The sequence below is a fragment of the Barbatula barbatula genome (assembly GCF_947034865.1).
Source record: "Barbatula barbatula genome assembly, chromosome: 23".
NCBI classification, from domain to species: Eukaryota; Metazoa; Chordata; class Actinopteri; order Cypriniformes; family Nemacheilidae; genus Barbatula; species Barbatula barbatula.
The window spans coordinates 5,693,349-5,717,824 of NC_136786.1; the positions used below are offsets into that span (position 1 = coordinate 5,693,349).

Sequence of the window (24,476 nt, forward strand, 5' to 3'; positions counted from 1 at the left end):
TGCATGTTTGAATATGATGTGAACTGATGTAAAGAGGGAAGAAAATGTATACAGTATGCGCGACACGTTTATTCTACAGAGTATGATGGCTCATCTTTAAGCCTCCTCGCGTACTGGTTCATAATGTTCTCTATTTAAACAAAAATGCTTTCATGCAATTATGCAGCTCAGCAGTCATTATGTAAGAGATAATGTACAGTGAGCCCCAGTCGGGTTTATATTGTGATAAAGACTGGCTGACTTTATCCTGCTCATTACACAGCAGCTCGACACATGAGGGAATAATTGGACACTAAATATTGATTTGAGATGAAATATTCAAAACGCTATTTTATTATGAAGAACAATTCAGTGGCACTGGTAAAACAGCTCGGATTAAAACGTAATCAGTATTAAGGAGGATCAGTGTGCTGGCGATTGAGAGGCAGAAACCTGGGCAATAAATGAAAATATTTCACGACAATATGATGTGATCCAAATTGCTAATGCTACAGTATCCTTTCTGTGTTGCTGATGGTTCTTAGAGATGTGGAGAAAATCAGTTCACAGAAGTCACATTGTGTTTTCTAATAACAAACCCAACACTCATTTATTCATGGAGCGCTTTCAGACACTTCTCTCAGTACAGGGTTTTCACCACATGGCTAGCGATGTATTTGATAGCCAGCATGGTCTCCTCACAGGTGGGCTTGATCTGAGATTCGGGCAGCAAGAAGCCGTAACGACCGGTGTCACGCAGCTCGAATGTGTAGGCATACTTAATGCCCAGGTCATAGGCCCAGTCATCAGATCCACCGGCAGCAGGGTCTAAGATGAGAAGGCTCATGTTTACCTATACAGCTTTTTGAGGGCATCCAATTCTGTTTCATTTATTTATGAGAAGTGTTGATAAAATCAATTGAAACTGAATATTTTGCTCAGGACTGGCACAGTCACAGAATGCATTCGTCTATGTAAGCAAAAGTGCATACAGTATAAATTGTATTCATCATACTCACAGATGGTGACAGCTCCGGGTCCATATTCGTATTTGGTTCCGTACAGGCTAGTCAGGGCTGAAGTAGCTCCTTGAGCCACGCTGAGCTGCCAAAAACAGACACAATTGACTGGCATTGGTAAGTTAATCATGTCACATTCCCTGTTAGCTTTCCATGTTCCCAAGAAAGTACGCCAAGAAACTATTAAGGGAACCCAACAAGCCAGTTAACAATATGAAACCACGCCTACTTATTTACATTCTGTGGAATACACGGAATAGAAAATTATACCTATCATACTGGCATATACCGTCTGGCCAGCCCTTAGTGTGTGTATGTTTGCGTGTGTGTGCACTAGTACCAGCTCGGAGTGGTCAGCGGCCAGGCCGTATTTGTAGGAATAGGGGAAGAGTAGCAGCTGAGAGTATGAATGTACGGTCAGGTAAGACTTGATGATGGACTTGTTGGTGCGAATGAAGTTGGCCAGATTCTTGGACTCAAACTCAGATTCTGGACGGCTTCCACAGTAGGTGTCAGAGCAAGGGTTGCTGGAAGCTCCAACGGCTTAAAAAGCAAAGGACATACAACAAATACTTGGGTAAAAGCTTTTGGGTAATATGGTCATGACAAAGTAGTGACTGGTGGCAATGTTTAAAGGAAACAATGTACTCACTGCACCATCCAGCATCAAAGTTTCTGTTGGGATCAGCTCCCACACAGCTGCTGCCACTGCTCTTGGAGCGAGTTTTTCTCCACATCCTGTTCTGCAGGTCAAAACAAGAGCTTTCAGATCAGATATCACACCCTGAATCTTTGTCATTTACTGTATGTGTTTTGATGACACAAACAATGTGAACGCACTGTGGTCCAGGTGTATTCATAGCCATCAATGTTGAAAACAGGCAGGACGAAGAAGTCCATTTTATCTAGAAGGTTGGTCATCTCAGCATCACTGCCGTAGGTGGACACAGCCTAAGCATGGATGAAAGGATTAATGTACATCACCTTATACCGTGTCTACACCAGACAAGGCTTGTTCTATTGGGACTGTCGCGTCACGCCACGTCCCATCCAATGTGGACAAAATGTAAAATTATAATGGGTTCTAATGCATTTTATTGTCTTTTGTCGCATCCGGGGTAGACACGGTGTTAGAAAGAAGAACAAAAGAAAGTGGATGATGTACCTCCTGTACAAACCACTGGCAGAAAGCAGGAGTGATCCACTCTCTAGCATGAAAGCCACAGTCCATGAACACAGCTGGCTTAACAGAGCCTGTTTTCTTTCCAACCTATGGATGTAAATATTTAAAACTCGTCATTATTGTCAAAAACACATTAGAGACATGCATTTCTATTAATACTTTTCTTTAATAAAGGAATAGTTCAGTACTGTAGTTACTAGACTTATTGAAATTAAACACATTTTAAAATAAAATAACAGAGAATTTGCATTATTTACTGAAAATAGAGTTCATCGCTTTTGGAACTGACCACAGGGGTAAGCAACACCCAAACTAACAGCTAAATAAAGAAACGTAGCTAAATGTACATTTTCAAGTGTACAAGTCAGCCCATAATAGTAATTTATACATAATGCATAATCTAAATTTGACTCGTGCATAAAAATGCTGTGCTCTTTGGTACACGCTCTTTGATTTTATAGTGAAAAGAATCTTAGAATTCTACCGTCAGAAGTTGCATGGGACGTCCTTCATATGTGTTTCCGATCACCTGTCTGCTGATCAGGTCAGGATTAGCAGAGCTGATGCTAATGGCCCAGTCATTGATCTGTGATTTTCAACAATATATTACGCAAGTTAAATGAACGGGAAATGTTTAAGAGTAACTACTGTATGAACAGTGAGGTCTTACTGTTTGCCAGTTGTTGTATTTCATGTAGTCGTGACCTTTTGTGAACCTCTTGTTATTCATCTGAGCCTCGACCGCAACCTGAAGATCTTCAATCAGGACCCTATAGAAGGATTCATTAAAACCATTTTGCTTTTGTTATTGTATTGGTATTGGGTACCCACTGGTGGAAATGGCCGAAATTCACTGGGGGGGGGCATAGATGCAAAAACACACCATATTATGACGTTTGCAGATGTTTTGAGGCTATTGAATGGATAAAAGATGGAAATCCTTGAAACTCCATCTTAAAATCCACTCTCTGTACCCTGCGTCCCCCCATTTACTGCCCTGCCGTCTGCTGATACCAGACCGTGAGATATCTATTGGTTATGTTACCATGACTGACCAATACTACTTTGAAATAGAATAATAACCTTTAGAGCTATTTGTATATACACGAGTGAGTATTTAATGCAATTATCGGTTAGTTTGTCGATAAACTGTGTAGGAGAGTGGATATTTGGGGGGGGGGCACTACACCATCTGACCACGTACTGTCTCTTTCGGAGAGTTTCATTACAGTACTCCATCCGAATCGGTTGGAAGGATACGTGTTCGACTCGCAACACAACTTCAGACACATGAACACAATAGGGTTTTGAATTCCAAATAACAATTCATTGTGTACTCTCACGGCCCTTTTAAAATGTATAATGGGTTCCAGTCACAGACTTACTCAACTTCCATGTCACTCTGATGTAAAATGGTGGAGACCATGGCAAGCTGGGGTGCAGGAACATGAATGTCAACAGTCATACCGACGGTCACAATGTCAGCGCTGTCTGGTTTCCAGAAATCTACCTGCAGAGGGAGCAGTTTGTCATAGTGGATGTACAATCATGTCTTACTGAAACCAGTCCAAGTAACCAGTCTAAGATTAGAGAGACTGGAGCTTATCACATCAAAGGGTCAAACCATAAAAACGTGTCCAAACTTTTTTTGAGAATTGTACGTTAAAATGCTTTGTAAACTAAAATGCCATTTTAGCAAAAGCTGTTTGATAACCAACAAAATCACTTTTATTAAAATAACAATTAACACAAATGCAGACTATTAAAATATGTACAATATGCAGAATATAAACTAAAAGAATGAAAACTGTGTCTGGGGAATATTGATATCACATGTGATACAGATAGTTTTAACTGTTTAATAGTTGAATCCTAGCATGTATTTATTTCTATAGTTTCCCCGAAATAGTGGTTGTTATAATTTAGTATATTATTCATATGTTTTCAGTTGAAAGTCTATAATATGTCAGTACATTACATGTTTTAATCGTAACAAAAACCTTTACATGACAAGCAATATTAACTGGAGTTACAGCCCCAGCGTTCCCTATTTCAAGAAACCCTCAGACAGAAACATTTCGTCAAATAACGCAAGGCCACAGTTTTTATGAATCATTCATTTCTCTGTTTGTGTGCGTTATCATTTACCTTTACATTGCGGCTCAATTCCTGGATGATTGACACATGTTCGTAAGTTTCAGGCTTCAGACGGAGGACCCCCTCTCTGTTCAAGTGTGACAGTTTTAACATTTTACCATCATTCTGTAAACATTCTGATAAAACAAAGAACATGTTTAAAAAAATTACCCCACAAATCTGGTCCGCTCACAAAGAGCGACAGCCACCAAACCCAAGAGCAAAAGGACCTTCATGTTGTCTAGGTGAGCGTATGCCTGACACATCTCACTTTATAATGCCTGACCCTCAGGGACCACCCAATCCCGAACAACCGGAATGCTACCATTTGCATAATTCACCTGTCACGAATACCGTACAGGATATTTTTAGATGCATTATTTTTGGTGGTTGGGGCTTCAAATACAACTCTTTCAATTATTAACCTGTCAAGATGATTTCTAAACTAAATACCTTTATAAAAATGACTTTAATTTAAGTGCCTGTTCTACAAAGTCCCAAACACAAACTTGACTATTATTCATTTACAGCAGTTAAGATTTTATTAAATTATTGTTCAAATTATTTCCATTGACCGTACAAATAAAAAGTGAGACCGTCAATTAAAACTTTAAAAAAAGGATGTTACAAAACAAACAAAATATTCAACGTTATGTTTAGTGTGTGAATTTTTACTTTCCTGTTAAAAAAACATCTTTAAATTACATCTTAGACTAATTTAATTGTTGTTCAACTACAATACAGATTTAAATTATGTCAAATATACATTTACAGTGTGGTTTAGTAAACTACTAAGAGCAAGGACATCTCAAAAGAAACCAAGAAAAATATAGATACAGTATATGGAATGTTCAGTTAAAGAAAGTCCTAACTGCAGAAAATCTCTTAGTAAAAGGAACTCGAATATAATGCACATACTGTATGTGTATAAAACATTGTGACAGGTTATCACTGACACACTCGTGAATAGCTATCTGTAGACACATGTTACATTTACATTCATGTACCTGGCATACATTGAAATGCATGTTATCAGTATCTGTATGTGCATAGACTGGAAATCAAACCCATGACCTTAGTGTTGCTAGCGTCCTGCCAAACTAAGGCTACAGTTGATATCAATGTTTGTTTTCAGCAAAATTGTCTTTTTTTTGGTTCCACAAAAAAGGCACTGTTTTTAGAAAACCCAAAGTGTTTCTAATGCATGGTCACACTCACAGATTACTTATTAAGAAGCGTATGTTAAACTCACTATTAGCAACGGTCTACATAGTCTACACAAGTAAACTAAAGCACATTTTATTAATTGTATGCATCATTATCCAAATAAAATGTCAGATTAAGCATTGCATTCTCAGCATTGCCATAAGCAAGCTTTAACAAGCGTCAATGCAAACTTTCCTCTCACATGGTCAGTTTTCTCTTTCAGGTCAACCACTGTTGTGGTAGAATAATAGTGTAGTTAGAAGTGAATCTTGCTGTGAATAAAATCGGCATGTCAACATATAGCTACCTGAATAATAATGATTCTGGTTAAATTTTACAGACAGCATTTGCAGTATTTTACAAGTAGTCAGCTGCAAATATGGCTTGACCCTCAAAAAATTCTAACAAAAGGTTTCTCTGTGGTTTACAGTAGTATCAGATGTACTGAAAAACATACTAAAAGATTACCAAAGTTTGACTCCAAGAAAGGACCCATTTTCAAAATGGCGGCCGTCAGGTCCCTAAAATGACCATTAATCCTTTGTATTCCTCCTAGACCAGGAAAACTGTTGCATGATACATGTTTTTGCCATGATATATTCTGATGAGGATATTTACATGATATATAAGTGATTATTACATATTAAAGCAATTGGTAACAAGCATATTTACGCAAAAAATATGTAGTTTAAAAAAGTAATTGCATATCTCTCTTTTCTCATATCGTTTTGCCCAGTGTTGGTGGTTTCTGTGGTTCTTACATTTTTTTATTCCAATAAAGAATAAATTCATTCAAACTGTAAAATAAGTCAAGCCAGGGCTGCCATGTGAAGGCTCAGTACCGCTAACCCCTTTTATTTTTTTATATATTTTATTATATTTTTTATAATGCATTGCTTTTATATTTCTTGCTTGAGAACTCAGTGACTGCCTGCACTAGGCGGGGCTTGTTGGCTTTACGGAAGGTTTCCTTGCGAACAGGGCTGCAGAAAATTAGTAGAGCTAATAGCTTATTGTATTATTTTTCTATATGATCAGGAACTGTTGGAACAGCAATGCAGGATCAATGGTTCGGTCTTGGCCAACTTTGATGGTAGAGTCATCCGCAAGGGTTTTCTTTTCAATTATGTCATTGCCAACAGTCTCAAACTCATGCACATTCACCTCCTCTTTGGCAACAACACCAGTTACAATGTTTCTCAGAGATGGATCTGGAGAGAATGGTGTGTATAAGCTTTTCCTTGATCTTTTCTAGATCAGAATTATCCCTTTTCATCCTTGCTTCTGAGGATTCTCTGTGCTGCTCACTGGTCAGGTAGGGGAGGTCATTGAATTCCTGCATCGCGTTGTTGTAATCAGATGTAATGGGTGTAGACATGGTCCACAATGCTCCATTTCTTCAGTCATTCCACTTCCATGGGTCAGGCCTCCACTGATTTTCAAGGATTTCATCAATGTCTGCTCGATGACAAGGTCAGAGCTAAGGCCTGCCCAGTACTGGTTGCTGCGGTGGATCACATGGAAACCCCTGGAAAACTTCTCATGTACATCAGGGTGTCTGGTCTTGAGTTGGCACATTCCCTGGAGGTAGAAATATGCCGATTTCAGGTAGTTGTAGTGCCCAGCGGCGGCAAATATTGGCAGACAGTGCAACATTGCTTCCAAGATCCTGTATGATCTGCTTTGATCAAAGCTCGGGCTGTCTGCAGCATCTTCTGATAGATTATCCACAGCCGGCTGGTTTATGACCTTGTGCTAAGGACTCCCCTCTTCGTGTCCAACTTTTCCTTGATTTGTTTCTGCATATCTGATGATGCAGCACTCTCCAAAGTTGTTTCTTTCATTACCATAGATGAGTACATCTCTCCAGTGTGGTTCATCAATGACTCAAACTGTCAGTCAAAATCTAGGATGGTCATGTGTCTCCGAATGATCTTCGCCCTGGAGTTATTACTGCTATGATACCCATTCCGTGGAAGGTCTCATTACCATCAATAGTAAGGATGTTGTGGTCAACAATGTCCCCACTAAAAATAAGTGCCATGTCCATCACGTCTATGTCCCCCACTAACATATCTGGGTCATTTGAAGCTGCTGCATTCTTTTCAAAAGCAAAACTTCCTTGTCTGATAAAGCAGTGACAATTTTAGATGGTTCACACACAGGCCTCTGTTCGGGCTAATTCAGAGTAGTTTATGATCAAAGTTATATAACTATAAGTTACTTTTGGGTGCCATAACTTTTACATTATATGTCAAGTCTGTGTTTTAGCAGAAAAAAGGTATGTGTTCAAAAACACAAATTGAGTAGGAGTTACATGACACGTACGCTAAATTGTTCACATCTCTGGTTCACCCCCAAACAATGCTAAAACAGGATATTTTAAGTGCTTCCTGCTCATCTTGCCCATTCTGGTGGTCAAATTTTGGTAAACTAAGACTACAAAAAACAGCTGAAAAACCTTTTGTTAGAAATTGTTCAGGGTTTGGTGTTTTTTTCATATATGCAGCCGCTCAAAGCATTTGCAATACTTGCATAAAACAAACTGTTTCTGGCACTGTTTTTAAAACAAGGCATGAGTTCTTTAAGCAACCAGAACATGTGCACCAGCTAGACCAATGTTAAACCATAATTATTATGCTGGTCAATGCTGGACTTTGGAGAAATGGAATATGATAAACCTAACTATGTCTTCAAAGGTACCTTACATAATGAAGCCTTGTGTTATCTATCTACATACAACAAGGATCCCCTCACATGGAATTCCCTATGAATCCATTCAATACCCTAATCAGACAAACTGCTCTACAAAGCGTGTTTCTACAATATCTCCTTCTGCAAGAAGCAAAAATGTGATGACATCTTGGTCCTGTGTCAGCCACTGTAATGTTTTCAAAGGGAGGGGTGAGCTGTGGACTGAGCCGTTGGTTACAATTGGTAACCTCACTGCTAGATGCAGCTAAATTTCACAAACGGGATCTTTAAGAATGGTTACTAAAACACAAATCATCATCCTCACAGGTTTTTCTTAATATTTCAGCTGCGCACTGAAGAAGTCTTTACAGAAGACGTTGTATTCTTCTTGGAGCTTGTTGGTTTGAGCAGTCCAGAGGCGCAATTGGAATGTATATTCATCTTTGAGTTAATTCTAAGGTGAGGGCTAGCTGCACCCGAGCCACAGCACAGCAGCCTCAGTAGATTCTTGCGGAAGTTCTTTCCAACAAAGCTGTAGAGAATGGGGTTGACACAACTGTTCATGTACGAAATGCAGATTGTGAAGGGCATGGCGGTGTCAAGAACATCTAGAGTTTGGCAGTTTTCCACCACACCAAGAATGGCCAGCAGTTCCATGAAGTGGAAAGCTTGATGAGGAGCCCAGCAAACAAAGAATGCTAGCACTGCAGCAGCTAGCATGTGTAACGTCTCGTCTTCCCGCGAGCGAACGCTCTTTCTCACCAGACCCCTAGAATCCAGCAGGTCCCGACCGATAAGACAATAGCATGTGATGATGATGAGGAAAGGCACAAAGAACCCTAGAATGCTCTTTAGCACGCTAAGGGTAACAAGCAAGTGGATTCGTTCGCTGCGGTGCAACACGCCGCACAACATGGAATTGCCGATGTCATACACATCCCTGCTTAGCGCTGTGGGCATGCTGAGAAGTAAGGCAAACACCCATATGAGGATGCAGGTGAGGTTGGCGTAGAAGAGGGTGCGTCGATGTCTGGTACGCACCGGGTGTACGATAGCGAGATATCGGTCGATGCTAAGAGCAGTAAGGAAGAAGATGCTAGTATATAGGTTGAAGATGACCAGACCTGCGCTAGCTTTGCACAACAAGGTGCCGAAGGGCCAGTGGTATCCTGTGGCCGTGAAGGTGGCCCACATTGGCAGTGTGATAAGGAAAGTTAGATCCGAAATAGCAAGGTTGAGCACAAACACGTTGGCTACTGTCTTTAGCTTCATGTAGCGGTAGATGACAGCCACCACCATACTGTTCCCAATGATCCCAATGATGAAGTTGCATCCGTAGACCACAGGGATGAATGTGAAGATGAAGTTGTGTCGTCCAGACATGCTACAGTTCACACGTAGTCCTTTACTTAATCCTGATGTTTCGTTCTCCATTTTTGTCTCAGTTTCCAGAGGTTTGGGACAGAAAATGGGTTTCTTCCGTAAAGGGGCGCGTTTTTGTCTGTAGGGACCAACTTCAGCCTTGGGCTCAATGGGACCTATAAAAGAGGGCAACAAAACTGTCAGACACAGTCCAGAAGAAGAGACATCATTACCGTAGGCTCAGACCGTAAACACCGGCTGTGACGCACAAGCATGAAAGAGCTCATGCTACGCCCTCTCGTTAAGATGAGCACATTAAACCTGTCCTCACCGTTCATGCTATTTCTGTTACACAAAACGCCATTAAAAACAGATGCTTAATGTTACTCTGCATTCAAATATGACCTTTTGAAATAACGCTATTTACCACCTGGAACCTCTTAAAATGCTTCCCAAGTCAATTTGTAGCAAGCATACAGTGTTTATCACAGGCTTCCCATGGCTGTGATTAAGAGAAGAGTAAAAGTTTGATTTCCAGTTCCGAAAAGCTTTTCGAAATGAATACATCCTAAAGGCTACGGACGAGAAAAAAATTAATGTAGTAAATATAACAAATTTTAACAGTTGGACTGCTACTCAAAAAGGATCACAAGTGTGTTCTGACAGGAATGTGGTTAAGCATATCACAATTATTCTGTGGCCACATTAAACTTTAAATATGTAACAATTGAATGTGAGAGGCCTGCGAATAGTATATGGTCAACGACTAGATACTGTATACATGCCAAGGCTATGTTTTTATTTTATTGACATAATGCATTCTGACATGCATGCACTTTTTTGTCATAGCAATACATAGCAATCCTCCATTGTTCACAAGTATTTGCCTTAAACAAATTCACATCGTTGATTAAACTTTTCTGAAATATTACAGTAAACTTCTTCAACTTTTGCATGTGTATGAATGGAAGTCAATGGAAAGAGACGTCTGGTGTAGCAAAACAAATCGTTCATTTATTTAAACTTTTTACATATTCAGATCTCTCAATCTCTTCTTGTGTGGTTAGAATCGAAAATTAAATAAATAGTTGACTACTCGAACATTTTCTATTGAAGACTGAGTGTGTAAAGGCAACTACTGTCCACGATGAACTGAGGAAGAAGCAAGAAATACATTCATAGCAGAGAGGAGCATAAGAATAGTGGTGGAAAGTTATGTACCACACTGTACAGAAAAAAAGTGCTCACAGCATGAGAATTTCTTATCAGCAAACACCTAAATAAACAGGTTCATTTTAGTCCACGCAGTGGAAAGTATCTGTGAGAAAGCTTAATCTGCTCCTACCAGAATAGAATGAGAAACGTTTAGGATTTCATTATTGGCAGTATTACTTAAGTCACTTACTCAAATATCCACAAGAGGGCGTACTATAGTGGCCTTTCTGTATAAGAGCAGCAAAAGCAAGATTCAAAATTCATTACAAACCACAATTAAAAAATCCACCATCGAAGAATTCCCTACCTTTAAAATACCTAATATAAATCTGAATTTAATTAGCCACGCCCCACATGATGTTACATCAGGATGACAGGAAATATCACTTAACTGCAACTTACAAAATCCCCAACAGCACAAGCTAAAATAAATAAAAAATATGCCCTGAGCTTTGGAAAATGATCGTTTTCTTATTTTTTATAACCTTTATTGTTATACACATTTTCTTAAAGAAAATATGTGTTCAGGTGAAGTTTTGCATTTTGTGACTAAAAAATATTTCTGCAACCCTTCAAACAATCTTTTACACCATGGTCCTATACAGGACTGTTTCTTTTATATGTCAAGCAAATCTGTGTTCCTTTGGTTTCAAAGGGGAGAGGTACTTTTGTAAAAGCAACAGCCATATCAGTTACAGATGTGCCGCTCGTTGCGAGAGGAGAACAGCGTTAGGTTGCCGAGGGTAACAGGATAATGAAATATCATCCAAGCATTTCTGCTCCTCGGGCCTGCTGCGGTGAAGCAGTTCCGCACATGTCAGCGCTTGATTTAGTCCTGTTTTCTTTTTTAAATGAGTGTAACAGTAGGCGGCTATAAATTTGACTGTACAGAGATCACAACATAGAAATGTGCTGGACCATTTCTTTTAAAGTTATTCATGTGTTCCTATGCCATTTCTCTGGATATGGTTTAGTAGCAAAGGATGCCATTACTCAACAGGATGGGCCTTCTTGTACCGTAACTTTTACCGTAGTATAAGTTGCTTTGTGCAAAAGCATCTGCTAACTGACTTTTTGCCCTAACAGCACAACAAGCTTCTAGAAACTGTAATAGGACAGAAGTGTAGCGTGAGCACCACCATCTGGCAGACTATCCGCTATAAAAGTCTTCAGTGATCTAGCTAATGATTTATATAATATCCTAACCATTCACTTCCGAGAGGCGCGGCCTGGAAATTGACTCCATCAGCACATTCGTGACCACTAAAAAAACAATTATCTTCTTATGTCTCCTGCTGGGACAGAAGAGACAACGTTTGTGTATTTCTGTTGACTGGACTTTTAAAGCAAACGGCTGTTTGGATGAAGAGCAGATGGAGTGACACAGACATCTGTCGGACATTTTGTTAAGCTGAGCTCAAGTGTAAACTCAACACAGCAACTGAGCTTCTGTTGTGTTCTATTTGCTATTTCATCAGTAAGATGCAAATTGCCGCAATGGGAGGTGTGGACAACAAATATTAGTCATCCTAGATCACTTGTGTGGGGATTTTCTTAACTACTGTTTGGTTTGGGTCAAATTATTAATTTATAGCATATTTTAAAGGGATAGTTCTCCAAAAAATAAAAATTCTTTCATCATTTACATGCCTCCGAGTTGTTCCAAATCTGTACAAATTTCTTTGTTCGAATGAACACAGAGAGATATTTGGAAGAATGCTTTTAACCAAACCGTTCTTGGACCCCATTGACTACCACAGGAACTATGGGTGGACTATCCCTTTAATTGCATGTGTAAGCATTCATTTACATTTCGAGTATAGAAGCTCTGGAACACGTATTACAGAATATGTTGTAATCTTGTTAAACCTGATGTTAGGCAACATCATATATGGAAGGTCGTGTATTGTTTCCAGGTTCAAACGCTCATAAGATGCTAAAGGCAAACAAAAAAATGCTAATATATGCTCATGGCGAGCTGTAAAACTATCGGAAAATGTATCTTCATAACGAAATCCCACATGGCCAGTCAGCGTTTTAATTATTTTTAGAGTTTATTAAAATATTGATATCGGATTCCGTGAGCCTGGTGACGGTACACTGTAAAAACCTGATAAAGTGAGGTTATATAATATAATATACCTGATAAATATATTACCAATATATTTTACGGACATTTCCGTTAATGCTAAAATGTTATTTAATGCAGTGCGAAATCTAAAATACAGGTAAAACAACTGTAAAAAAACAAATACGGAAAATCGCTTCATGTCAATATGTATTGTGGCCTATTTTTACAGATTCTTTACAGAGTGGAGTATATACTTTGAGTTTATACATGTTTCACTTAAATATGCAATATGAGTAAACAGTGACCATAAACAGCTGATTTAGCTGTAGCCCCGCTTGAAAGGAATATATGCTTGGACCCGGTAAAAGTCCTCACGTCACCACTTCACAAGCGGATACATAATGACACTGGGCAGATGTTTACCCACTACATGTCGCTCTTACAGTAAACACATTAAACAAATATTACCTCAAACTGCATGAGGACACGTGGAGACATTTGCAATTAAAACTTGTCTTGTGGATTGTATATGACTGTAAAGGATGAGGGAGGCCATTATTATATATAAATATGTGTATTTATTAACATATATGAATACATATATGAAGAAGCAGATATGTTATGGCAGAGTGGGGAAAAAAGAAGAGAGTTTTTCTGAATGTACAATCTCTAGGTATGTGCTTAGGTAAAATGTTTGTTCCATTCTGTGGACTACTAATATTGTCTATATTTGGATTTGTTTGCAGAAGATGAAAATAACAGAAACGATGCTCTGTATTTTTATCAGACCTCAAATACAGCAAAGCAAAGCAAAGAAGTTCATATTCACTTTTAAGCAACACAACAATAATATTTGGGAAAGTTACAAAAAAGTATGTGATAACCTGGATTTTTATCACATTTTTCGTGTCTTGTCATGCTGTCAGTCTTTTACATTGCCGTTGGATGACTTTATTTCACTCCAGAGGATTGAATTGTGACTGAAATGACCACAATACATCTCGAAATTATTATTTGAAAGAAAAAATTGGAACGGTCTCTTAATTACCTGTATATTAACTCTCGATGAATGAAATCATTTGAAAATATGTTGTCGCCTTAAAAATTTATGTTGTGTACAATTTTACATAGTTAAATGGAATGCAAAGCTTGAAGTGTATTATCTAAAAACTTCTCAGAATGCAGACAGAACCTTGCAATTCCAAGGCGACGATGTGACCCAAGTCTGTGAAAACACAAAAATGAAATCACAAAAATGACTTTAGTTGGGGTTTCACTGGCAGGGTCACATACAGTAGCCTGTAATGAACAGCACATTGTTAATATATTGCAGTATATAAAATATAATGATTTAATTTCTGGAATTTTAGCCAATATGAAGTATATAAAGTCACAATGACCAAAGAATGACCTACTGGCAATGTCATCAGTCTGGGTCTTAATACTGTAATTTAGCCTAAACATAATGATGTAAACATAAAACGAACCATCTGAAAAATGTTTTATTTTATGGCAGTCTAGAAGTCACCGTTGGACTGAAATCTGAAAGTAAATTGTTTCATTGAGATTACTGTTTGTCGCCCTTCGTGTTTCTTGAGGGTGTGCAAATATTTAACCAATTAAAGTTTTGAAAAGAGCTTGTCTACTTTGACAACACAATGTTTTATTATTGGAAAAAAAGGCTTTTTTATTTTCTGTCAGAGACTTAAGCTTTTAATCTGACAGCGATGACATTGTCTACCATTGTCGATTTTATGTCGCTCTATATCTCTGGTATTGAATCGGGTTTTAAAAAAAAGAGAAGACAACTATGTGCTACAAAGGTTCATGCATTTCTGTACCCGTATATCATACCCGTAAATCATCTTTAAAATCCTACATAAAAGGAGACGAAGAAGTAGTGTCCTACCTGAGGCAGCACGTGAGAAAATCGCAGTATCACAGTCTGAGCCAAATAGTGTGCAACTGAGCCACAGAGCCTTGAACTAGACAAACAAGACGTAAAACATCCTGACACAAAACACAATCCACCCCCCTTGATGGAAGGACATATCATGTCTGTATTTCCCCCGTATCTGACGATTAGGACCACCCCCGGCATACACCCACAACATCAGCACCCCTCCCATTTGAGTGGCACCGCTTTTCTTCCGCTCCTGCTCTGTCGCCAGTTCTCTCAAGCTTACCTCCCATCCCCTGAATTCTACAATTCAGGCGAAATGTTGCAACAATTTGGCCTCTTTAGTTATCTCCTGTTTTTCTTCCATCCTCCTAAGATCGAATGTCAAATGTTCTCATTGTACATCCGTCACATAATAATACATAAAAATACATGTGAATGTAGGTCACTGTACAGTGTGGCCATTGCACAACTGGTGTAGTTTCAGCCCACGAGTACTGAGTGTCCAAACTGATGCTCAGATCTGATATTTGATATACAGAGAAAACAAAGTAAGGAAGCAGAACTTGGTTTGGCCGGTCTAATCCAGGTGCCATCTGTATCTAGACATGAGAAAGAACACGGGGAACTAGATTTTTGAGGCCTTGTTCACACATACCCGGGTATGTTTTATAAACAGAGATCCACATGAAAACACAAAAACTCGCTATAGAGACCTGCAATACAACTGTAACCGTAAAGCCACGTTGTCCAATCAAAAGCCTGAACGTCAAAACATTATGACAGGTCCCGGTAGGCTAACAACAAAGGAGATGAAAGCACGCACAGCGACCTAACAACCAACACTGCCACCGCAGTTTCTGAAAACCGTCACCCTAGCAGGAGTTTCCAAAAGCTGCAGTTTTGAAAATACCCATGTTCGTGTGGACAGGTCCTGAGAAACTACACGGACTGACTCAAGAGGTCACGCAGCAGTCGGTGAATATGCGCTCAGTTATCCCGTTTACATAGACGCTTTTATCCAAAGCAACTTACATTGCATTAGACTATACATTTGTTTCCGATTATGAGCCATCCCTGGGCTTGGACCTTTGACCTTGGTGTTGCTAGCGCCATGCTCTAACCACTGAGCCACAGGAAAGATTATGAGATAGATGTGTTGCATTGCAACTGAATTTACAACCAATGAACGGATGGTATCAAACCACAGAGGCCATGAAACTCAGTGAACTTGGATTTTAGATCAGTAATACTTAACATTTTAATGTACATTCATGGGTTACATTTGGAGATGTTAGGATTCCAAGGACATTCTTATTTTAGGTTCTTATAACAACACAGTGACCGATAGATAACTCCTTTGGGGGAAGGAAAGTATAAACTAACTAAATGCCAATGTAAACAGGAATTCCCCAAGTTTGCTCCCAAAACAAAGAGGCCACCAGCGCCTAATGTTAACTCATAGTCTGATTGCTTTGAATCAGGAACATGTTTTACCCAAAACAAGTTTAGTTTTTTTCCGCAACCAATCCTGTTACAGTATATCGCATACTTAAAGGGATAGTTCATCCAAAAACTGTGGACTAAATGTCTTTGTTCTGACGAACATAGAGAAGGATATTTGGAAAAATGCTTATAAGCAAACAGTTCTTGGCCACCATTGACTACCATAGTATTTAAAAACCTCTGTTTGCTTTCCTACATTCTTCAAAATATCTCATTTTGTGTCGAACAGAACCAAGAAATCGATAAAGCAATGTTCCCTACTATGGATCATGTTTGGTTCAAGTTTATATTTGTGTGTGAAATGTTCCTTTAAATTTTTAAATCTATTTTTGAATGGCTGTCAGTAGTGTTAGTGTACACATGGTGAAAAATCTATCTACCAGCAGGTGCTTACCAGTCCATGCCAACCAGTCAAACTTTAAACCCTTGGTGACCCTAGGTGTCATTTCAGAGACAAGGCAAGTTGTTACATTTTGATAAAAAAAAGAAATTACAAAGCCAAAATGTTGTTTTCTTTAAAAGGTGCATGCATTATTGAAAAAGGCAGAGTAAGAAAAATATTTAAATAATATGTTTATTTTAAATATTTTCAACGGACCAGGTAGTTTATTAGGTCTATGTAGAGTCTTATTAAATGGCTCCTAATTGTGAAACGAAATCCTCTCCGTTTTGTAAGAGATCATGCACGGTTGGTAGTTTTCCACAACACTACAAAGGAGGAGATTAAACGTGAGGTGTGATTTTCTGAAACCAAAATCTCACTTCTAGGTATATCCATAGTGAAAATACCAGTTCTTGAGAAAAGACATTGTAGGGATTAGTACATTGCATTAAACCCAGCCAAGACAAATTCTGCTAGGATGTGATTGCTGGATTTATCACCTTCACAAATATTTTTCACATCCTCTATTTGTGAAGCTGAAAGCAAACACTTAGCTTGTGTGTGAAGTGTAGATGAAGCTGATAGCATAAATAAAAAGAAGCTAGAGAAAACAAGCTTAGACAGTCAGGACTAGTTAACATAACACAGAGATTTGATAAGAAACATGTATGTAAATATTTGCCAGGTAGGCTAGGTGTTTTTTTTCCCGTTTTCTTTTGTCAGTTATTGCAGTTATTACATATTATATTAATTATTTTAGCATTAAGCTTGATAAATAAACTTTTTGTTAATACATGCAATATATATTGGAGCCTCACCAGGATACGGGAGAGCTGATTTTCTTCAAGATTTGGCATGTGTTTCTTATCTTATTGTGACAAACCTTATATCGTTGGAAAGTTATTAGTCTAGAAAACATATTTCATTACAGTTTTATGGAATAATTTATTTAGGAAGAGTAATTGTTTTTTTTAAGTACGTGCTTGTATTCATTTGTCAGTCCCGTGTACGGGACACCCAAATTTGTTTCCATATTTTTATGGGAATTCTGATTTAATCATGACAAACGATATATCATTGGAAAGGTCTGAGACTCTAGAATACATATTTCATCAGTAGGAAGAGTTATTGATTCATAAATGATAATTGATTTATGACATTTACATTGTCATTTAGCAGACGCTTTTATTTTTAAAGAGTTCGGGGAGCAATAAGCGATATGTTATAAATATATATAGAAGGCTGCAATAGTAGGCTACAATAGATGCTAATTCAAAGTTACTAGTTTCAACAAAAGCTAAACCACTACCTGTTGAGAGAAGAGAGAGGGTTAGTGTGTCTTTTTTTTCATTTGTCTGTCAGGTATCGCCGGAGAGGTGTGTTTTAAGTAGTTTTTTGAAGGTTGTGAGAGATGTGGTTGACCGCATTGGGTCGAATGTTCCACCAGGAAGGAGTTGTGAAGGAGAATGAGCGGGAAAGGGATTTAGTGCCCTTATGAGAAGGCATTACAAGGCACCACTCGATGAATGAGTGTGCATCAAAAATATAGTTCCGTAAACATTTCTTGATTTGTTAACATGATCCTGTGCTTTTGTAAATGGAAAAAAGCATATGTGATCAAATTTCAGATTTACATTTAAAGCCAATGGAAGCCTTTGTGGCACCCTTGCGGATTTAGAGTTGATACAACACATGGTGACCCTTGGGAGTTTGAAATTTGTGGTCTGATACGTAACTTTTTTATGTATTTCTTATAAGAAAAACACGAACCTTTTTTCATTTTTTTTATTACAATAAACATAACAAAATAACTTTTGTGCGTGTGATTTCTTTTTTTATCTGCTAATTCTCTTCTTTCCAACGGGACGGGTCTGTATTTTGTTAAAGTTTCAGTCAAACAACATATTTATCCCTTGTATGTTTTTATCACCCAGCTGATGTTCACTGGTAGATCCTCAGCAAATTATTATTATAATAAAATATGAATACACGATAAAAAAGATGTGAATATCTTGAGCATCTTTGATACAAAATAAATTCAATTTCAAAAACACAATCTTACAGACCCAAACAACACACAAGTGTTGACTTACATTGTTAACTTATATATATATTTGTCTGTAGCTCCGTGGTAAGAGCATTGCGTTAACAACGCAAAGGTTGTGGGTTGGATCCCAGGGGATTGCAGATACCTATGTAAAATGTATAGGATAATGCTATGTAAGTTGCTTTGGATAAAAGCGTCTGCCAAATGCCTAAATGTAAATGTATATATTTAACTTATATGCAATATATATATATATATATATATATATATATATATATATATATATATATATATATAAAATATAATATGATATATATATATATATATATATATCTGATAAAACAGGCACACATTTGACCAATTGTTGGCCTTATCATTTTCCATTGAAGTATATTGAATAAAATGTCGCATTAATGGTGTTCAATATAGCAGTAATGTGTAAGCAGGGGAGCATTAACACACATTTACATGCTATCACAGTTACAGAAGCACTCTTTTGGGAATAGTCCACAGTGACTTTTATGTGTGTGCTGTTATGCTAATGACTCAAGGACACATCTTTAGTTCCATCCTGTTCCTGTCACCAAGGTTCTCAAAATATTTACAGCATCTCTCACAAGGGGCACATGAGAGATAGTTAGCTTAGCTGCTGCTGTCTGGCATTTGATCTGTTACTGTAGGTGTGGTGAATGTGTAACTGTGATAGTGAGCGTTTGATTCAGATGGTTACAACTCATAAACCATTAAACATTAAAGACAATTAGAGATCAAATACAATGTATTCCTCACAAAAATAGTAAAACCTGTCATATTTTACCATGTGGGGATATTGTGTTATGGTGCTGAGGCGAGGGGATACAATATGTAGTCCACATAATACATGGAAACCAAACCATGAAGTTATAAATAAAACATAATTTATACACACCTTATACTTGACTTACACTGATAGAAAAGTCTAGCGTGTTATTGGTCGATAAGTGTTTTTGATCTATACTTGTACTCATTTATACTTTTAAGCATTTTTATCAAAACATTAAGTACAAGTACGGTATCATATACATATCATAGAATTGCCTGCGAGAGGATTGAGATGTTGTCCCATTTTGCTTCTTTCCTGAAACAGATAACGTATTTATGAAACAAATACTGTACGTAGTTGGTCTGTTTAGGGCTACAACAACATGGTGAATTCCCTGGGCCAAATTAGTCTGACTAAATAATGAAGTATGGCATTTATTCAATGAAAAAACAACATCAATTGTAACACGTCAGGGTAGTGTTTGTGTTCTGTTCAATATTTGTTTAAAATCATAATTTGTTGTCAATCTGGGACACATTTGTTTGCATATGTTTTGCGCCTATGATATGATAAAGGGTTTGTGTGTTCTCTTCATGAGCTTACGAACAGTGGCATTCGAGAGATATTTAAGCATAACATTGTTGAAATGTGTTGTTTAACACACTGTAAAGCAATAGAAAATTAAGGCCAGCTATAGATCTGCTTTACAAATTATTTAGGATAGTTCAAATGTAAATACTCTACTATTAAATATTATCTTATCAATATATCGCAGCATCAATCATTATTTACTTCTACTGGTTGAACTTCCATAAACCATTTTTCTCAAATATTTTCATGCACATTATCTGGTTCGGCCTGAGATGGAAAGTGGCCGTATAACCTTGCTGGCCAGTTCACTTTAAATAGTAATCATGTATTGTTATAATTTTCCTGGTTTTATATATATCCGTTTAATTCTATACATTTTTGTTCTCTTATTTCTACTGCTTTTGTGCTAAAATGGGCTAAAACGTTTTTCTGAACTTTTTCCTATGTCTCCATTTAGGGCTTAGATGTTTATTTCTGTAAAGCTGCTTTTCAACAATGCAAACTGTGAAAGGTATTAATATGTACAATATATAGAATGTTGCACGACATTTAATGATGTGACCAGTAGGAAATAAAAGTATTACTTGATTTACATGTCTTGCTTATTGTTCTTATATGGTAAACCGGAAATAGAAAATCATAAAATCTATATAAAATAAACAAATTAATGAATAAAAATACCAAAATTAAAACCCCTCATGTTTTCTGATAAAGAAAGGGTTCTTTATAGCACTACTGAGGTTCCATATAGCACTTTTCAAGGCGGGGTCTTTATGGAAACTCATAAAAAGTGTTCTATAAAGCATCAAAAAGGGTTTTGCAATTGTTTTATGCTAAAGAACCCTTTTCTGGTACTATTTAGAACCATTTTGCATATGGAAACTACTGACCTTTGATTAAAACAATTTTTTGTCAGAAACAGATTCTCCCAAATGTCAAAAATAAAATATATTGCCCAAACAGGAAACGGGCAGAGAATGGGGGATATGATGGGAAACAGGAGATGCATGTCAATCTATGTTTAACCCAGAGGGGAGGATGAACTACTGTATCGTTTTCTTTCATGGATAACGTGGTTCCATAATTTATGCATTTACCTATAGATATTTCACGTGGTTCAAGTTATTTAGCATAAGAAGCAAATCTAAATGTATTTTAATTTATTTTGGGAAAGGTGGAAATACAGTTAATCTAACATAAGTTTGGTTTTGCCCGGTGTGCTTCTCGTTGAAGACAAAAACACAGTACTGAATTGCTAGAAGTTACTCAAAAAAATTATAAACAAATGTAATAATAAAATTCAAACTACCATAAAACTGGAAACAAAACTATAACATATCTGTTTGTGAGGTTACATTCATTGGTTTGAAACAATCTTTAACTACAAATAAATTGAACATTTGTTTTGCAAATGTAAATATAGCATTTTCTTATCAGGTGTTAGAAATGTTTTTGCGATATTGTTTGTAAACATATGTTTGAATGTGCGATTGTAAACGATAGGGAATTGTATTTGATATGATCTCAATAACACTTGAAGAAGAAATGTTCCAAAAAGGAAACCTTTGTGTACCTTTCTGTAGACAAAGAGACGAAGACTCCCTTTGTTAACTATTTTTGTCCCTTGTCCTGTTGACCATACTTATATTCAGGAACATTCTGCGAATGTTTTATATGGCCGGGGTTCCTGCCTAGTGATGGCGATCTTCCACAAAACAGGCCTGTCACAACAGTTTGTAAATCAACCGCTATTGTCCATCATGCAACATGTGGTTGTATATGTCAAAACGTATATCTTTCTTCTTTTAGAAGATTTTATCCAAGTATCCCCCAAAAAGTTACTCTGACTATTGAATAAAGTTTGTAGTAATTTTGAATATAGCGATTTTCCTCTGAAGGAGAGAGGATGTTGTACCACATCCTATGTGTGTGATGGTTATACTAGAATAAACATTTGCGTCTGCGTGTTATTATTGAGCCAAAGCTTACAGTATGTTAACAGGTTCTGGCCTCACACAGTACATGCTCATGCTGGTAATCCTGTTCTTTATTCAGGCTACTGCTAATTTGACCTCTCTTACTGAAAACTGATTTTATGTTATTTTTGTAAGGTCCTGTTGAAATAGTTTCCCTTATCCATTGATCCTTATCAACGTTTTCCTTATGTAAATAAAAATCCAAGTCTAATATAAAAAAGGAAGTAATCCATTTACAGCGTTGATATCTCTGAGATCCATACAGAACACAGTGTGGCCATCAGACAAAGAAATCTGTAGTCAAATCCAAACAAAAGATTCCATCCTGTTGTCTTTAATTGTACTAAAACTGCTGGTTTCACATACTTGATCCAGATCTGGCTTCAGACTCCTGCACAAGGTTGGCATGGTGATGGAATAGTAAGTGTGCGTTCGGTGACACATTTAATGAAAGCCCCACTGAACCACTCGGTAAATATTATCACCCCACCCTTCCCACTCACGAACAAGAGATCCTCCGACGCCATCCTCAGCTCGCTTTCCCAAATGAAACATACACAGACGAAAGAGGTGTCAAGCCAGGACAGCGGTGATAGTAGACCGAGGGAGGGGATTCAACTCTCCCTCGCACATTACAGACAGTCACTGAAGCCGAACACTGAACTTTATTGGGACGAATCAGGTTCAAAGGCCAAAGCTTGTCCACCAAGCCAAACAACAAAAGTGCTTGCTAGCGTATAAACTGAACTTACCTATCTAACCAGAAATCTACCTTCAGTCTAACTGTGGGCTGTCAGATTGTCAGGCGTATGCACTCCCACACGACTGTTTAACAATGCTTTGGTGTGGTTAGTGTTATTCGTGGCGTTTCTAGGTGTAGAGGTCACTACAGCGGACAGTTATTCAAACAGACATTTTTTTGGCATATCCTTCTGAAACCCTGTATCTCCATATTTTGCCTATGTTTGTTAGTGGGGTTTGCTAATATCTTACGGACAAAAAGTATGTAAAAGTGCTTGTCAACAACACAATCATTTACAAAGTAAAATGGTTTTTTTTTCTATTTCCTGAAAAACAGCAAATTTGGAAATACTGTGCATGGTTTTGGAAGGACCTGTGGTGTAAAACATATGTACAAATTATGTGAAACAAACATGTCAAGTCTTAAAATAAAAGCACAAGAAAAAACACTTACTGAATTCATGTGTGAATATTGTTTTATATCTTTGTGCCGTTACTATTGTGTTCATGTGGATTTTTCACCCAAAGATGAAAGTTTTGGGTTGACCAAAATCATTGACTCGCCTTCAAGTTGTTCCAAATCTGTATACATGTATTTGTTCCGATGAACACAGAGACAGATATTCAGAAGAATGCTTATAACAGATCTTTCCCCCCATTGACTCCCCATAGTAGGAAACAAAATACGCATTTATTTGCTGCTTTGCAGAGGGTTGTTTGTTCAAAACCCCAAGCATAAATATTTCATATTTGTGCCAAGGACATAAATCCAATCTCAAATCGTGTGGCTTACTGACCTTTCCAATCGTATCAAAACTTGAGGATGTGCTCTTTTAACTAAGGCCAGGAAGAATGAACTTGCAATTTCTAGAATCTGATGTGTTTTGAAGGTCCCATCTCTAGTTTGTCTCTAAAAGTCACTTACGCAATATCTGAATTCCCATATGACGGTGTCTAAAAGGGGTCTGAGCTCACCAACAAGATAGCCATCCACCATAACACAGTTATCCAGCCATAAAACCTTTCAAATAGCATGAAGAGGAAAAGGAAACGTGTTTAATTGTCAATCCTGGTTTCGCAATATTATCACCAGGGCTGCCATATCTAGTTCTATATTGTATATTATAAACTAAATAGACTTGTTTTCAATTTAGGTATACAGTTTCCACACCGCTCACCGCATATCCCAAATGTGTTTAAGACAATTAAGGAATCACTGGAAATGTCTCGGTGAACAGCCTGCCCGGTGCTGTCCACCGCTTATATTAAATCAGAGCCCCAGTGCCTGCTGGGATAGCTGAGAGGGGACAGCACACGTGGCTATCTGTGCAGAAACGAGCCATGTGCAAATCACATTACCTTACAAGTCTGCATGCTGAGCACTTTACCAACGGCAGATCTCTCTTCTTCCCTCCAGCCACATCACAGCAAGCCATAACGTTATTTAACAATATATTCATTCGTCATATAACTGAAGGCTGGGCCCATTGTGACTGCCTTCTCTCTCTACAAAAGTAGACAGTGAGCGTAACAGTACTGACAAAACAAACATCACAGAATGTCATCGTTGAGGAGAACTCGCAATGTGATTTCTATTCTTTGAGAAAGTTCTTTTAGTATTTTTTCTTGGCTGTCATCGTAATGGAGAAACGGAAAAACGTAAATG

The 24,476-nt window shown here is 37.7% G+C and overlaps 2 protein-coding genes across 3 annotated transcripts; both read right to left on the reverse strand.

Annotated features, from left to right (window-relative positions):
- Positions 1 to 315: 315 nt before the first annotated feature.
- cpb1 (carboxypeptidase B1 (tissue)) lies at positions 316 to 4,576 on the reverse strand. The gene is made up of 11 exons (XM_079447507.1): positions 4,489 to 4,576; positions 4,330 to 4,405; positions 3,567 to 3,691; positions 2,852 to 2,951; positions 2,666 to 2,767; positions 2,164 to 2,268; positions 1,839 to 1,949; positions 1,651 to 1,741; positions 1,339 to 1,541; positions 999 to 1,083; positions 316 to 807 (listed from the first exon to the last, which is right to left on the reverse strand). The coding sequence occupies exons 1-11, from the start codon at positions 4,551 to 4,553 to the stop codon at positions 620 to 622; spliced, it is 1,251 nt and encodes a 416-aa protein (XP_079303633.1). The 5' UTR covers positions 4,554 to 4,576; the 3' UTR covers positions 316 to 619.
- A 1,832-nt stretch (positions 4,577 to 6,408) lies between these two features.
- Positions 6,409 to 14,898, reverse strand: agtr1b (angiotensin II receptor, type 1b). Of its 2 annotated transcripts, none has more exons than XM_079447508.1 (2): positions 14,775 to 14,898; positions 6,409 to 9,755 (listed from the first exon to the last, which is right to left on the reverse strand). In XM_079447508.1, the coding sequence occupies exon 2, from the start codon at positions 9,649 to 9,651 to the stop codon at positions 8,560 to 8,562; it is 1,092 nt and encodes a 363-aa protein (XP_079303634.1). In that variant the 5' UTR covers positions 9,652 to 9,755; positions 14,775 to 14,898; the 3' UTR covers positions 6,409 to 8,559. The 2 variants fall into 2 exon arrangements, with proteins under 2 accessions (XP_079303634.1, XP_079303635.1); XM_079447509.1 differs by lacking the exon at positions 14,775 to 14,898 and adding an exon at positions 13,914 to 13,974 and having other exon boundaries at positions 8,427 to 9,755.
- Between the last annotated feature and the right edge of the window lie 9,578 nt (positions 14,899 to 24,476).